General features: G+C 47.9%; 1 protein-coding gene across 8 annotated transcripts in view; it reads left to right on the top strand.

Annotated features, from left to right (window-relative positions):
- The window catches only part of CACNA1A (calcium voltage-gated channel subunit alpha1 A), a 286,734-nt gene that overhangs the window by 158,911 nt on the left and 110,152 nt on the right, over nucleotides 1–17,671 (top strand). For all 8 annotated transcript variants that reach the window (XM_059160169.1, XM_059160170.1, XM_059160168.1 and 5 more), the window contains 3 exons: nucleotides 8,416–8,507; nucleotides 10,974–11,126; nucleotides 15,520–15,713. In XM_059160169.1, coding sequence (XP_059016152.1) covers nucleotides 8,416–8,507; nucleotides 10,974–11,126; nucleotides 15,520–15,713 — 439 coding nt within the window. The remainder of the gene's footprint in view (nucleotides 1–8,415; nucleotides 8,508–10,973; nucleotides 11,127–15,519; nucleotides 15,714–17,671) is intronic.

Raw genomic sequence — 17,671 nt, 5'->3', positions numbered from 1 at the left:
AAATTGAAAATGTACTCGTCCATTTCCTCGAGAGCTTTACTCCATCAAATGTCTCATTTGGACCTTCAGGCTCTCCTTCCGCACTGACTTGGTACACTTTGCTTGCAAACTTGGACAGATCCCCTCCATGTGGAAGCCTCTCGGCCCCCAGAGAGTCCTCCAGTTCTCTTCCCTGCTCTGGCTACCGTGTCTCAGGGACAGGTCTCCCTTCTACCGCCTCCTTCAGCCTCACGATCAGCGAGTGACCGCGACAGTGCCCTTCAGCAGGCCAGCGAGACCTGCCGCTTCTCCGAACCCACTTGTCTTGGCTCAGCCGCCATCCCTTTCTCCTCCCTCAGCAGCCCCACTTCTCTGGAGGGCCCATCTTTTCTGGAATCACTTAACTCTCTCCTTCTGGGGTTTTTACATCTGTTCCTGCTTTTTATTTAAGAAAACACTGCACATTAAGAGAGCTTCAGGAATCACCCAAAATAGAAACGTGTCCTTTTGTGTAATCCTCTACTTTAAAAGACAAATAAGTGGAAGAAAAGCTCCGTGTGGAGGTTAAGATGCTCGAGAGGACCTTGTGTCAGTGGTCAGAGCTTTCCCTTTACAGGAGGAAACACGGGAGAATATTTGTGTGGCCTGGGGTAGGGGAAGGACTTCTTAAACAGAACTTTGAAAGCACAAACTCTAAGACAAAATAATACTAATGATAATGGATTAGATGAAAACTAATGTTCTGTTCGAATAAAGATATTATGGGGACAGTTCAGGACCCAAACTGCCCACATCCCATTCTTGCTTTCCTGTTTCCTGTGAATCCACAGGCAAGTTACTCAACCTCTCTGTACCTCTGTTTCCTCATCAACAAAATGGAAAGAATAATATCTGCCTATGGGGTTGTTAGGAGTTTAAAGCAAGTAAACATTTATAAATTCTATAGAATAGCTTCTGGTGCATAGAAAGAACTTAAGTAAAATTTGTATATAGTGCCCAGGATGGTAGAAAATTAACTGACCAGAGATTAATAACTCACTGCTATCTATTACATTACCCCTTAGCCACATGCAGCTGTTTTCAGTGTAATGAATTAAAAGTAAACACAACCTAAAATTCAGTTCCTAGGGTACCTGGGTGCCTCAGTCGTTAAGCAGCTGCCCCTCCGCCCAGGTCATGATCCCAGGGTCCTGGGATCGAGCCCCGCATTGGACTTCCTGCTCATCAAGGAAGCCTGCTTTTTCCTCCCCCACTCTCCCTGCTTGTGTTCCCTTTCTCACTGTGTCTCTCTCTGTGTCAAATAAATAAATAAAATCTTGAAAGAAAAAATAAAACAAAATTTAGCTTCTCACTCCCACCAGCCACATTGCCAGTGTCCAGAGCCCCATGTGGCCCATGGCTGCCATATTGGGCAGCGCTGATTAAGACCGTACTAGGCAATGTCTGCAAGTCAACAAGAATAACACACAATCCCAATAGGAAAACAGGCAAAAACTGTGATCAGGGAGATTAGAGAAGTCTGAAAAGCTAATCAGTATATGACGTGGTACTCAAAATCATTTGTAATCAGAACGATGAAAATTAAAACTGCGAGTATTTCTGTATGCCTCTCGTGGTGGGAAAAATCAACATGGTGGATGAGCCAAGGGTCCGCAGAATGTGTGAACAGAGGAGGCTCCTGCCCCACGGCTGGAGGTATGGCTGGGGGGCTGCTCCATGTGGAAGGTCATCAGCATGCTAAGTTGGGTTAAGTCAGACTCACCACAGTTATCCCCAAGACATCCACCCTAGGGAGATTTTCACTGGGTCTGTAAGGAGTGGTGTGAGAATGTTCACTACACCAGCATCTGTGGACGGGATGCCGGAGGCCAGCTGGTGTCCATCCCTGGAGAACAGGGATGTGGTAGATACACCTATGGAGAGCCCCGAGCCCAGTGAAAGCTCCAGATGGCACATCCAATAGACCACCCAGGATAGGGCTTAAAAACATGGTTCTGGGTGAAAACAGGAAACAACAGAATATGCTTTAACTTCGTGCCGTCAATGTAAGTTAAAAATATAAGCACTCAAAATAAAGCACATGTTTTGCAAGAATGCACTCCAATAAGACCAAATTAAACATTATATTGGTTGTCTCTCAGGAGAGACAAATGAAAGTAGGGCTTGGGGATAAGAGGGAAGGAATGAATGAAGGAATGAATGAGCAGAGAGGGGGCATTGCACAGACCAAAGGTGGAAAGATGCCATGAACTGAGGAAAGCAATTAACTTGACTCTCCCAGTTTGAAGATTTTTTAAAAAGGAATTTTAGAAATACTTTTCCCAAGAGGAGGTAAAAGCCAAGTGATGTAAAAATAAACTTGAAGAGGATTTGCACAATCTATGAATGGCAAGAATATAGAAGGCATGAGAAGAAGTTATGCTTCTAAGTACCCATCTCACGAAGATCTGACCCTGTCAATCTTGGCAGGTGCTTCTAACCTGAGGTCAGGGGTCCAGAGCAGCCCCCATTCTCTCCTCTGCTTTCTGACTGTCCTGACACCTCCTTGTCCCTCTCCTGTCCTCTACCACTCTCTCTCAGCCAGTAACCTCACCCTTTACCATGAGGTCTCTCCAGCCCCAGGGCCTTTGCACATATTTCCCTCCTCACCTACCTGGCACATAGTAGTTGCTCCTCCACAAATATTTATTGACATCGTGACTTTCAGGCAGCAGAGAAAAACCTAGCTCCTTTCCGCACTCGGGTTAGTGGAGGCATGAACTTAGCTAAAGTTCTGAGAGAGGGGAAGGTAGGGTTAACCAGGGGAACTAGAGGTGGCACAGCAAGACTCAGGAGCTAGGCACCACATGTTAGCTATTTGACAAGTAGCTCACCCTGGGTCTTAGTTTCCCTGTCAATGAAATGAGAGTAGAACACTCACCTGGTAAAGATTCTGAGGCATGGGTCTGAGTATGTAAAGCAGCGAGCATACAACCTGACAAAGGAAGAAAACTCAACGACTTGCCTTTATCAGTGGGGTCTGGTATAACTGTATAACGCAAGAATACAAATGATGATGGTGAAGAAAAAAGCAAACATTTATAGAAGACTTATTAAATTCCAAGCACAGTTCCAAGCATCTTGCATAAACCCCCACACCTGTTGGGGTAAGTACAGTCCCCATTGTACTCCTCAGGAAACTGAGGAACGGAAAAATTGAGTGACTTGCCCAAGGTCACACAGCTAGTGATTGGAGGGATGGGGATTTGAACCTAAGCTTCCTAGTTCTTATCCACTAGAAAAGATGTTTGTTATCCACATTGTAAGAAGTCTGGAGGCCCAGTGGTTGGTTGCAGGATTGGCTCCACAGCTTAGTGATGTCCCCAAGGACATCACTTCCCGTCTTTCCACTCTTGTCATCTCCATTGTAAGGACTCTCCTGGTAATCATTACCACTCATGGTCCCAAGATGGCCATCTTGCTTCAAGATGTCTACAGAAAATGTTGGGCCAGAGAAGAGCAGGGGTTTTCTCCTGCCATGTTACTCCTCTCGGGGGAGGGAGACTCATCCCCAGAAGCCTCCAGCAGGCTTTCACTCAGATCCTGTTAGGCATATGACCCAATCATGTGACCCATGCTCCCATCGAAGGGAATCCGGAAGAAAAGAGACTATTGGGCATTTTCTGACTCTTTGATGGAAGGCAGACTCCACTGACAAGGGAGGGGATAGGATTGACTATTGAATAAACAACCATCAGTATCTTCCATGATTCTTTTCCTAGTTTAACAGAAGTCCTGTCATCTACCCAGCCTTCCATCTCTTTTAGAGTATATTAGTTATTACTAGGCTTTCTTAACTTTTAACTTCCTTCTTATCTATTCAACAAGCATTTATTGAGCACCTATCTATATGCCAGGCACAGTGTTAGGTACCAAGGATACAGCTGTGAACAATACAGATGAAAATTCCTGCCCTGGTGGTGGCAGGTGGGGGGCATGCAAGAGCAGTGCCATCCAGTGGAACTTTCTACGGTGATGGAAATCAACTGTCCACATGTGGTTAGGGAGTACTTGAAATACATCTAATGCAACCCAGGGACTGAATGTCTAAATTAATTTAATTTAATTATATATTTAAACAGCTACATGTAAGTGCAACTAATGTGACTGAGGAACTAAACGTCTGATTTAACTTAAATTAAATTAAGGGTATATTTAAATAGCTGTGTGTGGCTAGTGGTTACCATATCAGGCAGCTCTAAAGGCCAAGGGATACATTATCGACTTCTCTCTCTGGACATGTCAACATATTTAGTGTCTCCCACCCTTAAAATCTCCTTTCTCATACCCAGGCTCTTCTTTCTGGTTCATCTTCTCTTTCTTATTTTTTTTTTTCCAAAGATTTTATTTATTTATTTGACAGAGAGCACACGTAGGCAGAGAGGCAGGCAAAGGGTGGGGGTGGGGTGGGAAGCAAGCTCCCCACTGAGCAGAGAGCCTAATGCAGGACTCAATCCCAGGACCTTGAGATCATGACCCAAGCCAAAGGCAGAGGCTTAACCCACTGAGCCACCCAGGCGCCCCTCTGGTTCATCTTCTCTTGTTCTCTCCAGCCATCAGCCACCTGATGCTGCTCATCCTTTGCACCTGACTCATCCACAGGCTGCCCTAGAGACCATCGGCTTTGCCTTTCTCAAAACACTTTTGAACTTGACCCCTGGGGATAACCTCCTCTGCCAGATCTCCTGCAACCTCCATGACTTCCTCTTTTTCACCAAGCTCCTTCCTCAACACCTTCTCTTTTTTTTTTTTAATTTTTAATTTTTAATTTTTTTTATAAACATATAATGTATTTTTATCCCCAGGGGTACAGGTCTGGGAATCACCAGGTTTACACACTTCACAACACTCACCATACCACATACCCTCCCCAATGTCCATAACTCCACCCCCCCTCTCCCGGCCCCCCTCCCCCCAGCAACCCTCAGTTTGTTTTGTGAGATTTAGAGTCACTTATGGTTTATCTCCTTCCTGATCCCATCTTGTTCCATTTATTCTTTTCCTACCCCCAAACCCTCTATGTTGCATCTCTACTTCCTCATATCAGGGAGATCATATGATAGTTGTCTTTCTCCGATTGACTTATTTCACTAAGCATGATACCCTCTAGTTTCATCCACATCATTGCAAATGGCAAGATTTTATTTATTTTGATGACTTTATAGCATTCCATTGTGTATATATACCACATCTTCGTTATCCATTCATCTGTTGATGGACATCTAGGTTCTTTCCATAGTTTGGCTATTGTGGACATTGCTGCTTTAAACATTCTGGTGCACGTCCCCCTTCGGATCACTACGTTTGTATCTTTAGGGTAAATACCCAGTAGTGCAATTGCTGGGTCATAGGGCAGTTCTATTTTCAACTTTTGGAGGAACCTCCATGCTGTTTTCCAGAGTGGCTGCACCAGCTTGCATTCCCACCAACAGTGTAGGAGGGTTCCCCTTTCTCTGTATCCTCGCCAGCATCTCAACACCTTCTCTTAAAATGTCGCTCTTGCCCAACATTCCACTGGGGGGCCTTGGCTTTTTTCACTTGCCCTATCTACCCCTAGGTTATCTGGTCTACCATAACCCTGTTTTCCACCACTCTTTTCTCACTTACCAGATTTTTACTGAGTCCCTGCTAGGCCATAAACAGGGCTACAGGCACTATAAACAAACAACTTTGTCTTCATGGTGCTCACATTGTAAAAGAAGGGGTGAAGAATAAATGCAACTTAATAAGCTATATAATCCTTCAGAGTGAAGGATCTCCTTAGCAAGAGGAGCCAGGGAGATCCTCTCTGAGAAGGCAAAATGTGAGCTCTGAAGGGTTTGAAGAGGGCCAGCAAGGCAGAGAGGGAGAGAGTTGAGGGGACAGGCATTTGCAGTAGAGGAAATGGCTATAACATTCCCATGGCAGGAAGGAGCTCTTCCTTCTGTTGGAGGAACAGAAGATCAGAGTGGCCAGGATGTGGTGGGACAGGCAGTCAGTGGGAGTCAAGTCATGCAAGGTCATGTGGTCATGGTAGAGTTTGGATTATATTCTAAGCTTGATGGAAGCCAATGGAAGGTTTGAACAAGGAAGTGACAGAAAACTGGCATCTCAAACTCATCATGTCAACAGCCCAGTCTTGATCTTCCTCCAAACCTACCCCTTTCCTATTAAAATTTACAGAGACTTCATCCTTCAGGTAGCTCAGGCCAAAACGCTACAGGCCTCTCTGATTCTTCTAGCTCCCACCCCACTCAATCTTTCCATGGGAAACCCTGGTGGCTGCCATATTGTTCTCCATAGCACTTGCCATGATCTAACATGTCATGTTTTCCCATTGTCTCTTTGTGCATGGAAGTGTCCTCAGGCACCCTATAGTAGGTGCTCAATAAACCCGCATTGAATAAATGAATAGCTGTTGCTTAGTGGCCAATTCAGAACCAGGAAGCCAGTCTTCCTTTCTCCCTTTCCCACCATGGCCTCCACCCCATTCAATGAGCCATGTGAGGTAGAAAACGGGTGTTCGGGAGTCCTGGGGTCCTGGCTTTGAGTTCTTGCTCAGTGGTACGGACCTCTATGCATTAGTAACTTCTCCAGGCTCTAGTTTCCTCTGGAAAATGGGACTCATCCTGCAGACTGCTGGGATGCAGGGAGGATTTGATGAGCCCAGGCAAGCTCCCCGATGCCCAGCAATCAATGGCAGCTATATTTAAATTGGGGCCTCCTTTGTACTCCCACTGCCTTTGTCCTAGTTCCAGCCCTCATTACGCTGGCCTGCTCTCACCGCTCCCTCCTCGCTCTGCCTCCATCACTGCCCATCTGTCCTGTCAGCTGTCAGCCTTGTCTTCACCACGCCAACCCTAATCACATCCCTCCCCTGCTCCGAAACCTTACATGACTCCCACTGTCCACAGGACAAGACCCACCTCCTCAGCCCCCAGTTCACAGCCTCCAACACCAGCCCACCCATTTTTCCCCACCAATACCCTGAACAAAGCTTGTCTTTGTGGGGCATTCTTGGCCACAGAAGCCTCCCCACCCAACCCTGTCCCATTCCCTCTTAATTCCTTCTCATCCTTCCAGCGTGGGGGATGAAAAATAGTACATGTTAGGTGCCAGGTTAAGATTGCCCTGGGCCAGGGGGAGGTCGGATTATCTGCATTTCTGAGGCTTAGACTGGTTAGAACAAAGGCCACACACTGTGAAAACGTAGGGCCAGGGTTTAACTCTGGGTCTGAGATTTTGTGCTGTGCTAACTCCTTGTACTTGGGCTCCATGGTGATGCTGTCCCCAGCTCTCCTGACTGTATTTAGGTCCTCCTTATTCTCCAGCCTGCGGCCACAGGGACTCAAGCTTGAACCTCACCCACTTGTGCAGTCCCCTGAGGGTGGGATCAAGTTCTTCTCAGTGCTACCACTGTGTCCAACGCAGCCTGGCCCAGACCCACATGGTTCACTTGGAAGTGTGGTGGCCCATTCCTCACCCCCGCTTCCAACCTCTGGCCTTGCCCCGCAGGGGACCTTCTTGTAATACAGGTCACATCCCATCCCTCCAGTGCTCAGAACCCTCCGTGGCTCCCACGTCACTCAGAGAAGGAACCAGAGTCCGTACCACGGCCCACTGGGCCCTGTATGATCTGCCCGTCACCACCCTGCCCTCACTGTCAGCCTGGCTGGCTTGGCTCTGGCCACCCCGGCCTCCTCACGCTCCCTCAGCTGCACACCAGCAGAGCCACACTCATTGTTTGGTTTGGTTTTCTGTGGGTTTTTTTTTTTTCCCCTTTTCATTTATTTCCGAGTAGCTTAGCACACTTCCTGTGTGCCAGGCACCATGCCAACCACAGCCCCTGTATCAGTCCATTTCATCCCCACATCCCTTTGAGGCATCGTCAGTACTATTGTTATCCCTGTTCTATAAAAGGAGAAACTGAGGCACAGAGAGGTGTACTGGCTTATCCAGGGTCACCCAGGTGGGAAATGGCAGAGCCGGGATTTGAACCCCATGCAGGCTGGGCTTATAATACTGAAACACTTTCCTGCCAGTTGGTAAAAAGCACTGAGCCCTGAAGGGTCTGCCATGCTCCCTGGATGCTCCTCAGGACCCCTGGGCCTCCCCACGATTCATTCCAATTGTGCATGTGAAATATATTGAATGTCACCCCAACCACGTGCCAACAGGAAGCTTCTATTCCTCTCAATCTGGTGTTTATTACCACCATGAACCATACACCTTGTTGGGGTCGTTGTAAATCACCTTTTATCCTCTAAGGCAGGTACGGTAAACACGGGAGATAAAACTGAGGCCAGCAAGGTAAAGTCACCTGCCTGTGGTCGCCTAGCCAATAAATGACGTCAAACCCCACTCCCGTCTGACCCTGAAACCCACCCTCTGTTTTCTGCTCTGGCTTCTTTCTTCCAGCATCTTGGCGACTGTTGGGACGGAGTTTGACCTACGGACGCTGAGGGCAGTTCGAGTGTTGAGGCCGCTCAAGCTGGTGTCTGGAATCCCAAGTGCGTGAGTTTCCAACCCTGGAAGGGGTCTGATCAGGGGTCCTAGGAGTCCTCAATTTCCCCTCTGCAGAGCATCTCAGAAGCGGCCCCTGAGTGCTTCCCAGCTTGTACCAGGGCCGCCTTCTTTTGGGGGGGATGCTCCCAAGGGACCCCCAGGGACCTGGCAGTAGGTCTCCGTGAGCTTTCGAAAGCAAGCCAGGAGCCTCACCTATAACCACAGCACCAGTTTATTGAGCACCTGCTGTCTATCAGGAACCATGCTGATACATCTCAGTCAGTACTCAAGGCTCTTGAAGTTGGGAGGGAGTGCTGATATCTCCATTTTACAGATGTGAAAACTGAGGCTCAGAGCAGCTGAATAATTTGAGCACAGTCATGTGACTGAAAATGGCAGGATTAGGAGTTAGCAAGTGTGACCCCAAGCCTGGCCACTAACACTGGTGGCAGTGACTATGACCATCTGTTGAGCACCTGCTGCATACTGGACACTGTAGAGAGAATGTTACATGCATTGTCTTGTTTGTCTTCTCAGTGGCCCAATGAACCCATTTTACAGATGAAAAGGCCGAGTCTCAGACAGGTTAAATTCTGCACCTGAGCTCTGACAGCCTGACAGTAATGAGCTCCAGAGCCCATACTCGTCCTATCTTCTTGCTTTCTCTTCCTCCAAGGGTGCTCTTGCCCCACCTGTTGGGCACAGCTGCCATTTTCAGGGTCAGACGTAGATTTGGCTACCAAAAACCAAACAAAACAGGGCTGACCTTTTTCTGTCTCGCTGCCTCAGTTAGTACTACTACTACTAATTTGAAAGCACTTACTAAAAAAAAAAAGAAAGAAAGAAAGAAAGAAAAAGAAGAGAAAAGAAAGCACTTACTATGTGCCAGGCACTGTTCTGAGTATTTGCCATTTTAAAAATTCGTTTGTCCTCACGACAAGCCTGTGAGGTAGGTTCTATTATCAGTTCCATTTTACTCATTAGCTTCATTTGTCAAGTTCATTGCCATCTGGATTTAAACGTAAGATCTCCCAGACGACCACCACCAGCAGGGTCTTTTCATAGAAAGAAGGCACTGTGCTTAGCTGTCCGTAGGACTCCAGGAGCTGCCTGCATTGCATTAAGGGGTCATCTCCAAACTAATACTAACAAGAATTTCAGCACCCGTGATGGTACTTTGCCAGATATGTGCTCTCTCATTTAATCCTGAGAAGGAGGTGCTATTCCAGTCCGCATTTACAGATGAAGAAACCAAGATTCAGAATGGTGACCTGACTTGCTGAAGGTCACATTGCTAGTAAGCAGACGACTAGGTCGGTCCCCTCCATGCAGACTGAGCTAGGTGCTCAGATAGCCCTGCTTTATCTGGGGACGGGTGTCAGGAGAGAATGAATGAAGGCAGGAGGAAAGCTTACGAGCAAGGACACAGTCTCGGCCTGATCCTGCGGGAAGCTCAGGAGTGTGAGGAGCACCAAACTTATCCTCCAGCCCGAGGCAGAGGGACGGCTGGCCTTTTATGCTTCTCTGGTCACTTATTGGGGGCAGGGGGTGGGGGACGGTGGGAAGACAAGAGCTGCTCAGGTAAGGCAGCTCTTGAAAACCAAGGGCATTTGTATAAAGAGGAGGGGCAGCAGGGAGCCATTAGCAGCCAGCTGGAACCACCCCCCCACCCCCCCACCCCCCCCCACTCCACCCCAACCCCCGGCACTCACCCGCATGCAGGCATGCAGTGTCCAGAGCCCTAGGGCTTCCACCTGCCGAGAGGTGCTAATCCTGAGCCATGCAAAGTTCTTCTAATCAGGAAGCAAGGCCTTGGGCTTTTTGTCTGAACCCTGATTTTAACCGTAAACTTTCCTAATAACACAGTGGCTACAACCACACAGATTTGACATCCCTCAGACCTGGGTTTTAGTCCCGGCTCTGTTATTTCTGACGCCTTTGGTCGAATCACCTCTCTCGGACTTGCTTCCCACCTCTGCAGAATGGGGTAATTTTACACGGGTGCCCACTTCATGGGGTTGTGCTAGAAGCCAATGAAACCATGTCTGGTTTCTCAGGACTGGAATTGGGACATTGACTGCTGTACCCCGCACAGAGGTGTGGCTGGCTTCGCCGGTGCCTCTGCATGACTTAGGAAAAGACGCCCCCTCTTGGTGGGAAAAATTAGGAAAAAGCACCCCGCTCTGGGTAAAAGCTTCCCCAACACCCAGGAATATGGCTCAGAAAGCAATCAATTTCCACCCCTTCCTTAGCTAAAAGGTCAACAAATGACAGCGTATGTCAGATGCTTTAAAAATATTTTAAAAGAAGAAGTGCCTTAAAATATTAGGAAGGCTTGTTCCCATTTTATGACAACCAGCCTGTGTGGTTCCCTCGACATCACCCCACCCCCAGCCTCGCGTGTGCTCTGGGTTCCTAGAGTTTGGGGTGCTTGCTCACAGAGCCGTGGGGCTCTCTCTGTGTCTTCTCAGGTTTACAAGTCGTCCTGAAGTCGATCATGAAGGCAATGATCCCCCTGCTGCAGATTGGCCTCCTCCTATTTTTTGCAATCCTTATTTTTGCAATCATAGGGTTAGAATTTTATATGGGAAAATTTCATACCACCTGCTTTGAAGAGGGGACAGGTAGGTCCAAGCAGCATGATGTGGTTGGTTTTTGTTTTTTGGGTTCTTTCCCCCAGCCTTCCTCCCTTGGGGACAAGCTCCTGGAAAGGATATGCAGGGCTTTGCTTCTTTCTCCTGGCAGCTGGGAGAACTTCCTTGCAAAGTGCTCCAGGCAAAGCTGGGGGTGAGATAGCCCTTGGGGTCTTGGTTGTTCTAGGGCCTTGCATTGGGGTTCCCCAGAAACTGTCCCAGGGGTAAGTAGTTAATTTGGGAAGTGATCCCAGGAAGTGCCAGAGGGGCAGTGGGGACATGAGACAGGAAAGGAAGACATCTAGTAAAGGGGTGTAGTGTTATCAAGCAGGCTACCGTTGTGGGCAGCTGGGGTCCGGTCCCATTGTGCAGCCTGGGGAGGTAGCATAGGACACACGCCTCAGACCCATCCCAGCCAGGGGCAAGGGAGTCAGGGTCTTATCCACCAATTTCTGTCCGACACTGACAAGGACTGTCCCTGGGTGGGTGTTGATGTCCCGGCCCGGCTGGCTGACCTGCATGCTGGGCTGGAGCAGGCATGAAAGATCTTTTCAGGTGAGAGGGTGGGGAGGCCAGGCCAACAGCAGGATATGGACAGGGTGCCGGCAGCTTCTGCCTCGTAACCTTGCAGGGACCACATCCCATGCTGTGTTCTCAAGCAGGAGGAAAGGGGACAGCCTGGTCATGAAGGAAGGGGTCCGATTGCTTTGTTGGGGGGCAATCCCCATTGCCTGGAGAAAAGGAATAGAGAAGGCGGCCCTCTCGCCCCCCCCCCCCCCAGACTGTACCTTGAAGACACCCCAGCTGGGAGGCAGGACACCAACAATCAGAACCTAGCACAAGCAGGGTTCTGTGTCATTGGCATCTCCTCAGTGGTTGGGTGAAGAAATGCAAGGTTGGGGGACAGGCAGAGAAAAGCCAGGAAGGCAGGAGGCTCACTTCTGGGACTCAGCTCCGAATCAGCAATGTCACAGGGCGGTGTCCCCCACTATCCACACACTCAGGGGCCCCAGCACCCTCCAGATACATTTTCCATTAAGTGTCCTGCTCTCCAAGCTCCTTCGCTCTCTGAAGCCCAAGAACCAAATGGAACCGGATAAGGACAGAAGCCTGGATGTCTGTGTTGGGACCACTGGCCATCTTGGTCCAGATGGGCTGGCTGGCAGTGCTGATCATGGGACCAGGGAACCATGAATTCAGGGGATAGACAGCGTGGATGGTGAAGCTAAAGGGGAACCCCTGTGAGAAATGAAAGGAGTTTTAGGCCCGTCTCTCTGGGAAGAAGATTCTGTTCAGGAGTGGCTTCCCACGCACCCCACATGGTGGAGCCATGGCCCAAGACCACCCCAGAGGGAAGGAAAACTCAGTTGGAAACGTTTATTCAAGATGTCCTTTTTTTTGCTCCTTTTCTCTTGCTCCTCCTGACTCCTTCTCTCCTGGGCTTGTGAAGTTTGCTCAATATGGGATGTCCTAATTATTTCTTTCCCCGATGAAGAAGGTGTTAATTGAGGCAGAGCTATTTCTGCGCCTGGCCTCGTCACCCGGGCGGAAACACAGGAGGGAGAGATACAGGGCAGGGCCCCTCGGAAAAGTCAGCCAAGAGCAGAGAAACCAGGACTCCTGGAGCCTAGGTTTTGGGGTTTTGTTGAGGTGATTTTTTTTTTTTTCTTTTTTGGTCTTTCTAGTCAAGCAGACACAACTGGCTTAGGTCTGAGTGGGGTTGTGAGGGGGCAGATGTGGGGGGGGGAGCAGCTGGGGGGGTTAGAAAACCTCATTTTAGGAGGATGACTGAAAAGCTCGCGATTAAAAATATAAGGCGTGTGAGTAAGAGACAGATATATACAGACACCCAGGCAGCAGGTTAATTTTAAAATATATTTATAACCAAATTCCTCAGACTCTCTGGACGGTTGCTTTTCTAGAAGCAGTGCTCAGAGTGTTTCGTGATGGGGGGGCGGAGGGTTGAGGGGGGATTGAAATCAGGAGAACCACTGGGCCAAACTGCCAAGGAGAGACAGATTTTCAGCTGCGTCTCTTTATCCTCGGGAACCCGGTTCCCGCGTGCCCAGAACCGTGCCAAACAGTCAGAGAAATGCAAAGGTAAAGTGGAAGGCATTCTGCTTTCCAAGTGCCTCCAAAATCGTTTAAGGAGACAAGACTCCTCGTCTCCAATCAGTTTGTAGCCATGAAGGCTGGCGTGAGCTTTATCTCCCCACCAAATATGGACGAACATTGGGGAGCTCTTGTAGCCCTGAGAAAAAGGAGGGACCAGAGTTCACTGGCTGACGCAGGGGGCCGCAGGGGGTGGGAACTGAGCCAGACTTGGTCACAGGGTGGAGACATAGAAGGTTCTGGACAGAGGTGACCTTCCCAACAAACACTGGTTCTCATTTCTTATAGGAGCCCATGCATTTTCTTCTCCCCACTCTGAGCCTGATGTTTATAAGATGTTGCCTTCCAATCTATATCTGTTCAATATTAGCCCCCCTGTACCAAATCCAGCATGAATGAGGAAGGCATTTCCAGCCACTTAAACTAGTGGCTGATGTTCTCATTTCTTCTTGAGCAGTGGGTGTCAGCTCTGAGAGTGGCGGGTGTCTCTTTGCGTGACCTACAGTTTTTATTTAACTGACGCTTCAAAGGCCAGTAAGATTCACGCCTTCCGTGCTGGTTTATTTCTCTCTGCTGCATGCTGAGTGGGGGTTGGGAATTTGTGCCTATAGCACATACATTGAGAGCTATTTTTATTTTGTGGAGACCTTGAATTTGCCGACTTGGCTGTTTGTTTTCTTGGCGGACAGTGTTGCTCTCTGAAAACCTTCAAAAGTGTGACTCACTGAATAGGGTCCTCTTGTATCCACTGCTGTGGTCCAGTGGGGACACCCCTGGGTCATTCGATGGTCCCCTGATGCTATGTGTTTCCAGGGTCTCCCCATCAACACCTTGGAATTCAGACCCCACCTTTGGCACCCAGCCCAACTTCACCAGGAAGTTGTCTTTGGTTGCCAGCAAAAGGGGCATCTGTTGGCATGTGTCTCTTTCCTTGTGGCATTTTTACAATCTGCCTCTTGCTGTTTGGGGAGAAAACTTAGCTCCTGTGCCTAAGGGTAAGTACTGTGTGTACTGGCCTCCCTCGCCCCCAGAACAGCTCCCTGAGCCTAGTACATCTCAAAGGAAAGAAAGAAAAGAAAAAAGAAAAGAAAAGAAAGAAAAAAAAAAAAAAGGAAGGGAAGGAGAGAGGGAAACAGGGAGAGAAGAGGAGGGGAGAAAAGAGGAAAAAAAGAAAAAATCAGTCAGACAACTGAAGAACAGCATCACGTGACTCACATATTTGCCCTAATGGAAGTCTGGAGAACGCTGCCCCCAACCATCTCACAGCGCGTGTGGCATATTCACCCAGACCCTCTATATCAGGGAACAGAAAGCACATCTCAACAGATCTTAAAGGACCAAAGTATACAAAATATAATCCTCTGACCCCAGTGTAATTAAGCTGGAACTTGGTAACAAAAAGATAACCCTGGAAGTGTTTGGAAGTTAAGTTAATTTAAGTTTAGTTAATTTAAGTTCATTTAAAGTTAAGAAATTAAGAGGCATGCTTCTTCTCTGTGGATGAAATGATAGGGTATTTGAGATTTGCTTTAGAAATATTCTAGCGCAAGGCAAAGTGTGCGGAGAGGATTCAGATGAAACAAGACTAGCCCTGAGTTGGTAAGTGTTGAAATTGGTGATAGGTACATGGAAATTCATTATGCTATTCTATTTTTTAAGATTTTATTTATTTTAGAGAGAGAGAGAGCATGGGGGGAGGAGCAGAGGGAGAGGGACAAGTAGACTCCATGCTGAGCACAGAGCCTGACACAAGGCTTGATTCCACAACCCTGAGATCATGACCCAAGTTGAAATCAAGAGTCGGACACTCAACCGACTGAGCCACCCAGGTGCCCCTATGCTATAATGTTTTTGTAAACATCTGGCAAGTTAAAAAAAAATAAGAAATGCATCTTGGTTATCCATGGGTCAAAGAAGAAATAATATTGGAAATTGCTGAATATTTTACTTGAGTGATAATGATCATAATGCATGACAAGTTTTGTGAGATGCAACTAAACCTGCACGCAAAGGGCAATTTATAGCCTTAAAAGAAATGAATCCATCTCAAAAGTTTAGGAAATGTACAGGGAAAGTAATAAAACTTGGAGAAGAAATTAATAAAACAGAAAACAATGAATAGATCAACAAAGCCAATCTTTAAAAAAAAATACTGATAAATTCATTGCAATAGTCATTTTTTTCCAACAATATTGAATCTCTACAGCCCCTGTTTCTCAGAGCTGGTTTTCCTAGCCCTTTCCCCTGACTCTTCTCCCCTTCCCTTTCATAGATGACATTCAGGGTGAGTCTCCGGCTCCGTGTGGGACAGAGGAACCCGCCCGCACCTGCCCCAATGGGACCAAATGTCAGCCCTACTGGGAAGGGCCCAACAATGGGATCACTCAGTTCGACAACATCCTATTTGCAGTGCTGACAGTTTTCCAGTGCATCACCATGGAAGGGTGGACTGACCTCCTCTACAACGTAAGTGATGCAAGTATGGGGAGAGGTGGCCCTCCTGGACCAGCCAATTCCTGAGGCTGAATTGGAGGGACTCTGAGCCGGTGAGGTGGGACGGGGCGAGGGGGCAGGAGGCATCAGAACTTTAGGTAGAGAAGGCCCCTTGGGACATGGAAATCTAGAGGGCACTTAGATGCTGCATAAATTTTCACTGTTAAAATGTTTAAGTATAATTTTAGATTTTTTAATATGTAAATGTGTGATTCACAAGCCCATATGGATAAAAGAGTAATATCCCGGGATATATACAAAGGGACTCTGTGTTGGGACCCTCACGGGCCCTCTGCCAGCCACATTCCTTCTCTGTAGGGTGAGGAGCCCGTGGGGCACAGGGGATATATCTTTCAGAAGCTGGTACCAGCTATCCCACTTTCTAGACAGCCTTCTTGGATTATCCAGGATTCTGGAATTTTCTGCCCAAGTCCAGATTCTGTGGACTTGCATGAGATTCTTCTGTGGGTCTGTTCTCCAACTGGGCCAGGTGTCCTAGGAGCATCTGTTGGCACTAATGTGACTGGAGCTTAGCCATGTGAGCAGAAATGTCCATGCATGTGTACATGAAGCCCCCTGCCCCGGGCCAGATGGAGCCATGAGTGGGAGAGAAGGCAGGCCAGGCATGGTCCAGGGGCAGGGCTGGATTTGTTCACATCATGATCCAGGGCAGACGTCTAGGTTCTAAATTCCACCCTGACCTTCCCAGTGCTTATGAAGGTATGTTTACAAAGGCGAAGCATACAGCATATTTTATTAAGTAGCTTTTAAATATTTACACAGAGTATGTGGGCCTCCATCAGTACTCTTGTCTGAGATCTTGAAAACGTTAGAGACAGGCCCACCTGCCCCACTTGCATCCTGTTTCCTATCCCTCCACCAGGTGCCACCCCTTCAGCTCCTTGGTGTATGCTCTCTGTGTTTATGCAAATATAAGTGTAATCAAATCTATATCGTCCTCCCTCTTTCTTAGCCCAGAGTGTAGCATTCTATGCCTGCTGTTTTATTCTGTGATTTTGGTGGGTGGGTGGGGGGGGGGGGTCTCATGACAACATATCCTGGAGATCTTTCCATGGTAGGACATGGAACATGACCTCGTTCTTTTGTACAGCTGCATAGCAGTCCATTGTTTGGTGGGCTCTGGTTCATTTAATCAGTTCTCCCAGAGACAAATGCTTGGGTGGTTCCCCATCCTCTGACATTGAACTCAGAGCTGCCATGAGCCCTACTGCATTTATGTCTTTTCATCCTTGTGCAGAAATAGCAGGGGTTGGTGGTGTCCATTCCCAGACGTGGGATCACTGGGTCAACAACTAAAGTGTATTTATAATTTTGATAGATATTTAGATGTACAGGTTTTAGAACTCTCTCTGCCCTAAACACAGCACACCTTCCTCACCCCCCTGTACCTCCCCCCGCCGAGTCGTCACCTGTCAGCAGCTGGAGATGGGTAGAGTCAGGAATACAAGGTGCCACAAGTGTAGTGACCTCATTGGGCTGGTCCACATATACCTCTGTTGACTCACAGAGGTGTCCTCTCTGCCTGCGTAAATGCTGAAATTGCCAGTTAAGGTTCTGCCATATGAGCCAGGGCTTGGCCTGCTGGGGAAGCAACACCATGTTTCTTCCTACATGTGGGGCTGCTGAAGCCTCCTCCTGGTGGCAGTTGAGGTTTCTTAAGGAAGGTTCCCCCTTGGGGGTGGATGGAGATTTGCAAGAACCTATCTATCCTTTTGATCAGTGGCTCATTTTTGGGTGGGGCTGAGAGTACAGCCTGGAAGTGGATTGCAAAAGTGCCATGGACAGCTGAGCATGTCACATACTGCACAAGCCACATCTCAGGAGTGTAATTTGTATTGTAGACTACCATTTTTTGGTATTATATTATTGGTATTGCCAAATAGTGGTATTTGGTATTATAGTTCACCATT

The sequence above is a fragment of the Mustela lutreola genome, chromosome 2 (genome assembly GCF_030435805.1).
Source record: "Mustela lutreola isolate mMusLut2 chromosome 2, mMusLut2.pri, whole genome shotgun sequence".
NCBI lineage: Eukaryota > Metazoa > Chordata > Mammalia > Carnivora > Mustelidae > Mustela > Mustela lutreola.
Note: the sequence above shows the minus strand (reverse complement) of the source record. Positions and strands in the feature narration are given on the sequence as shown.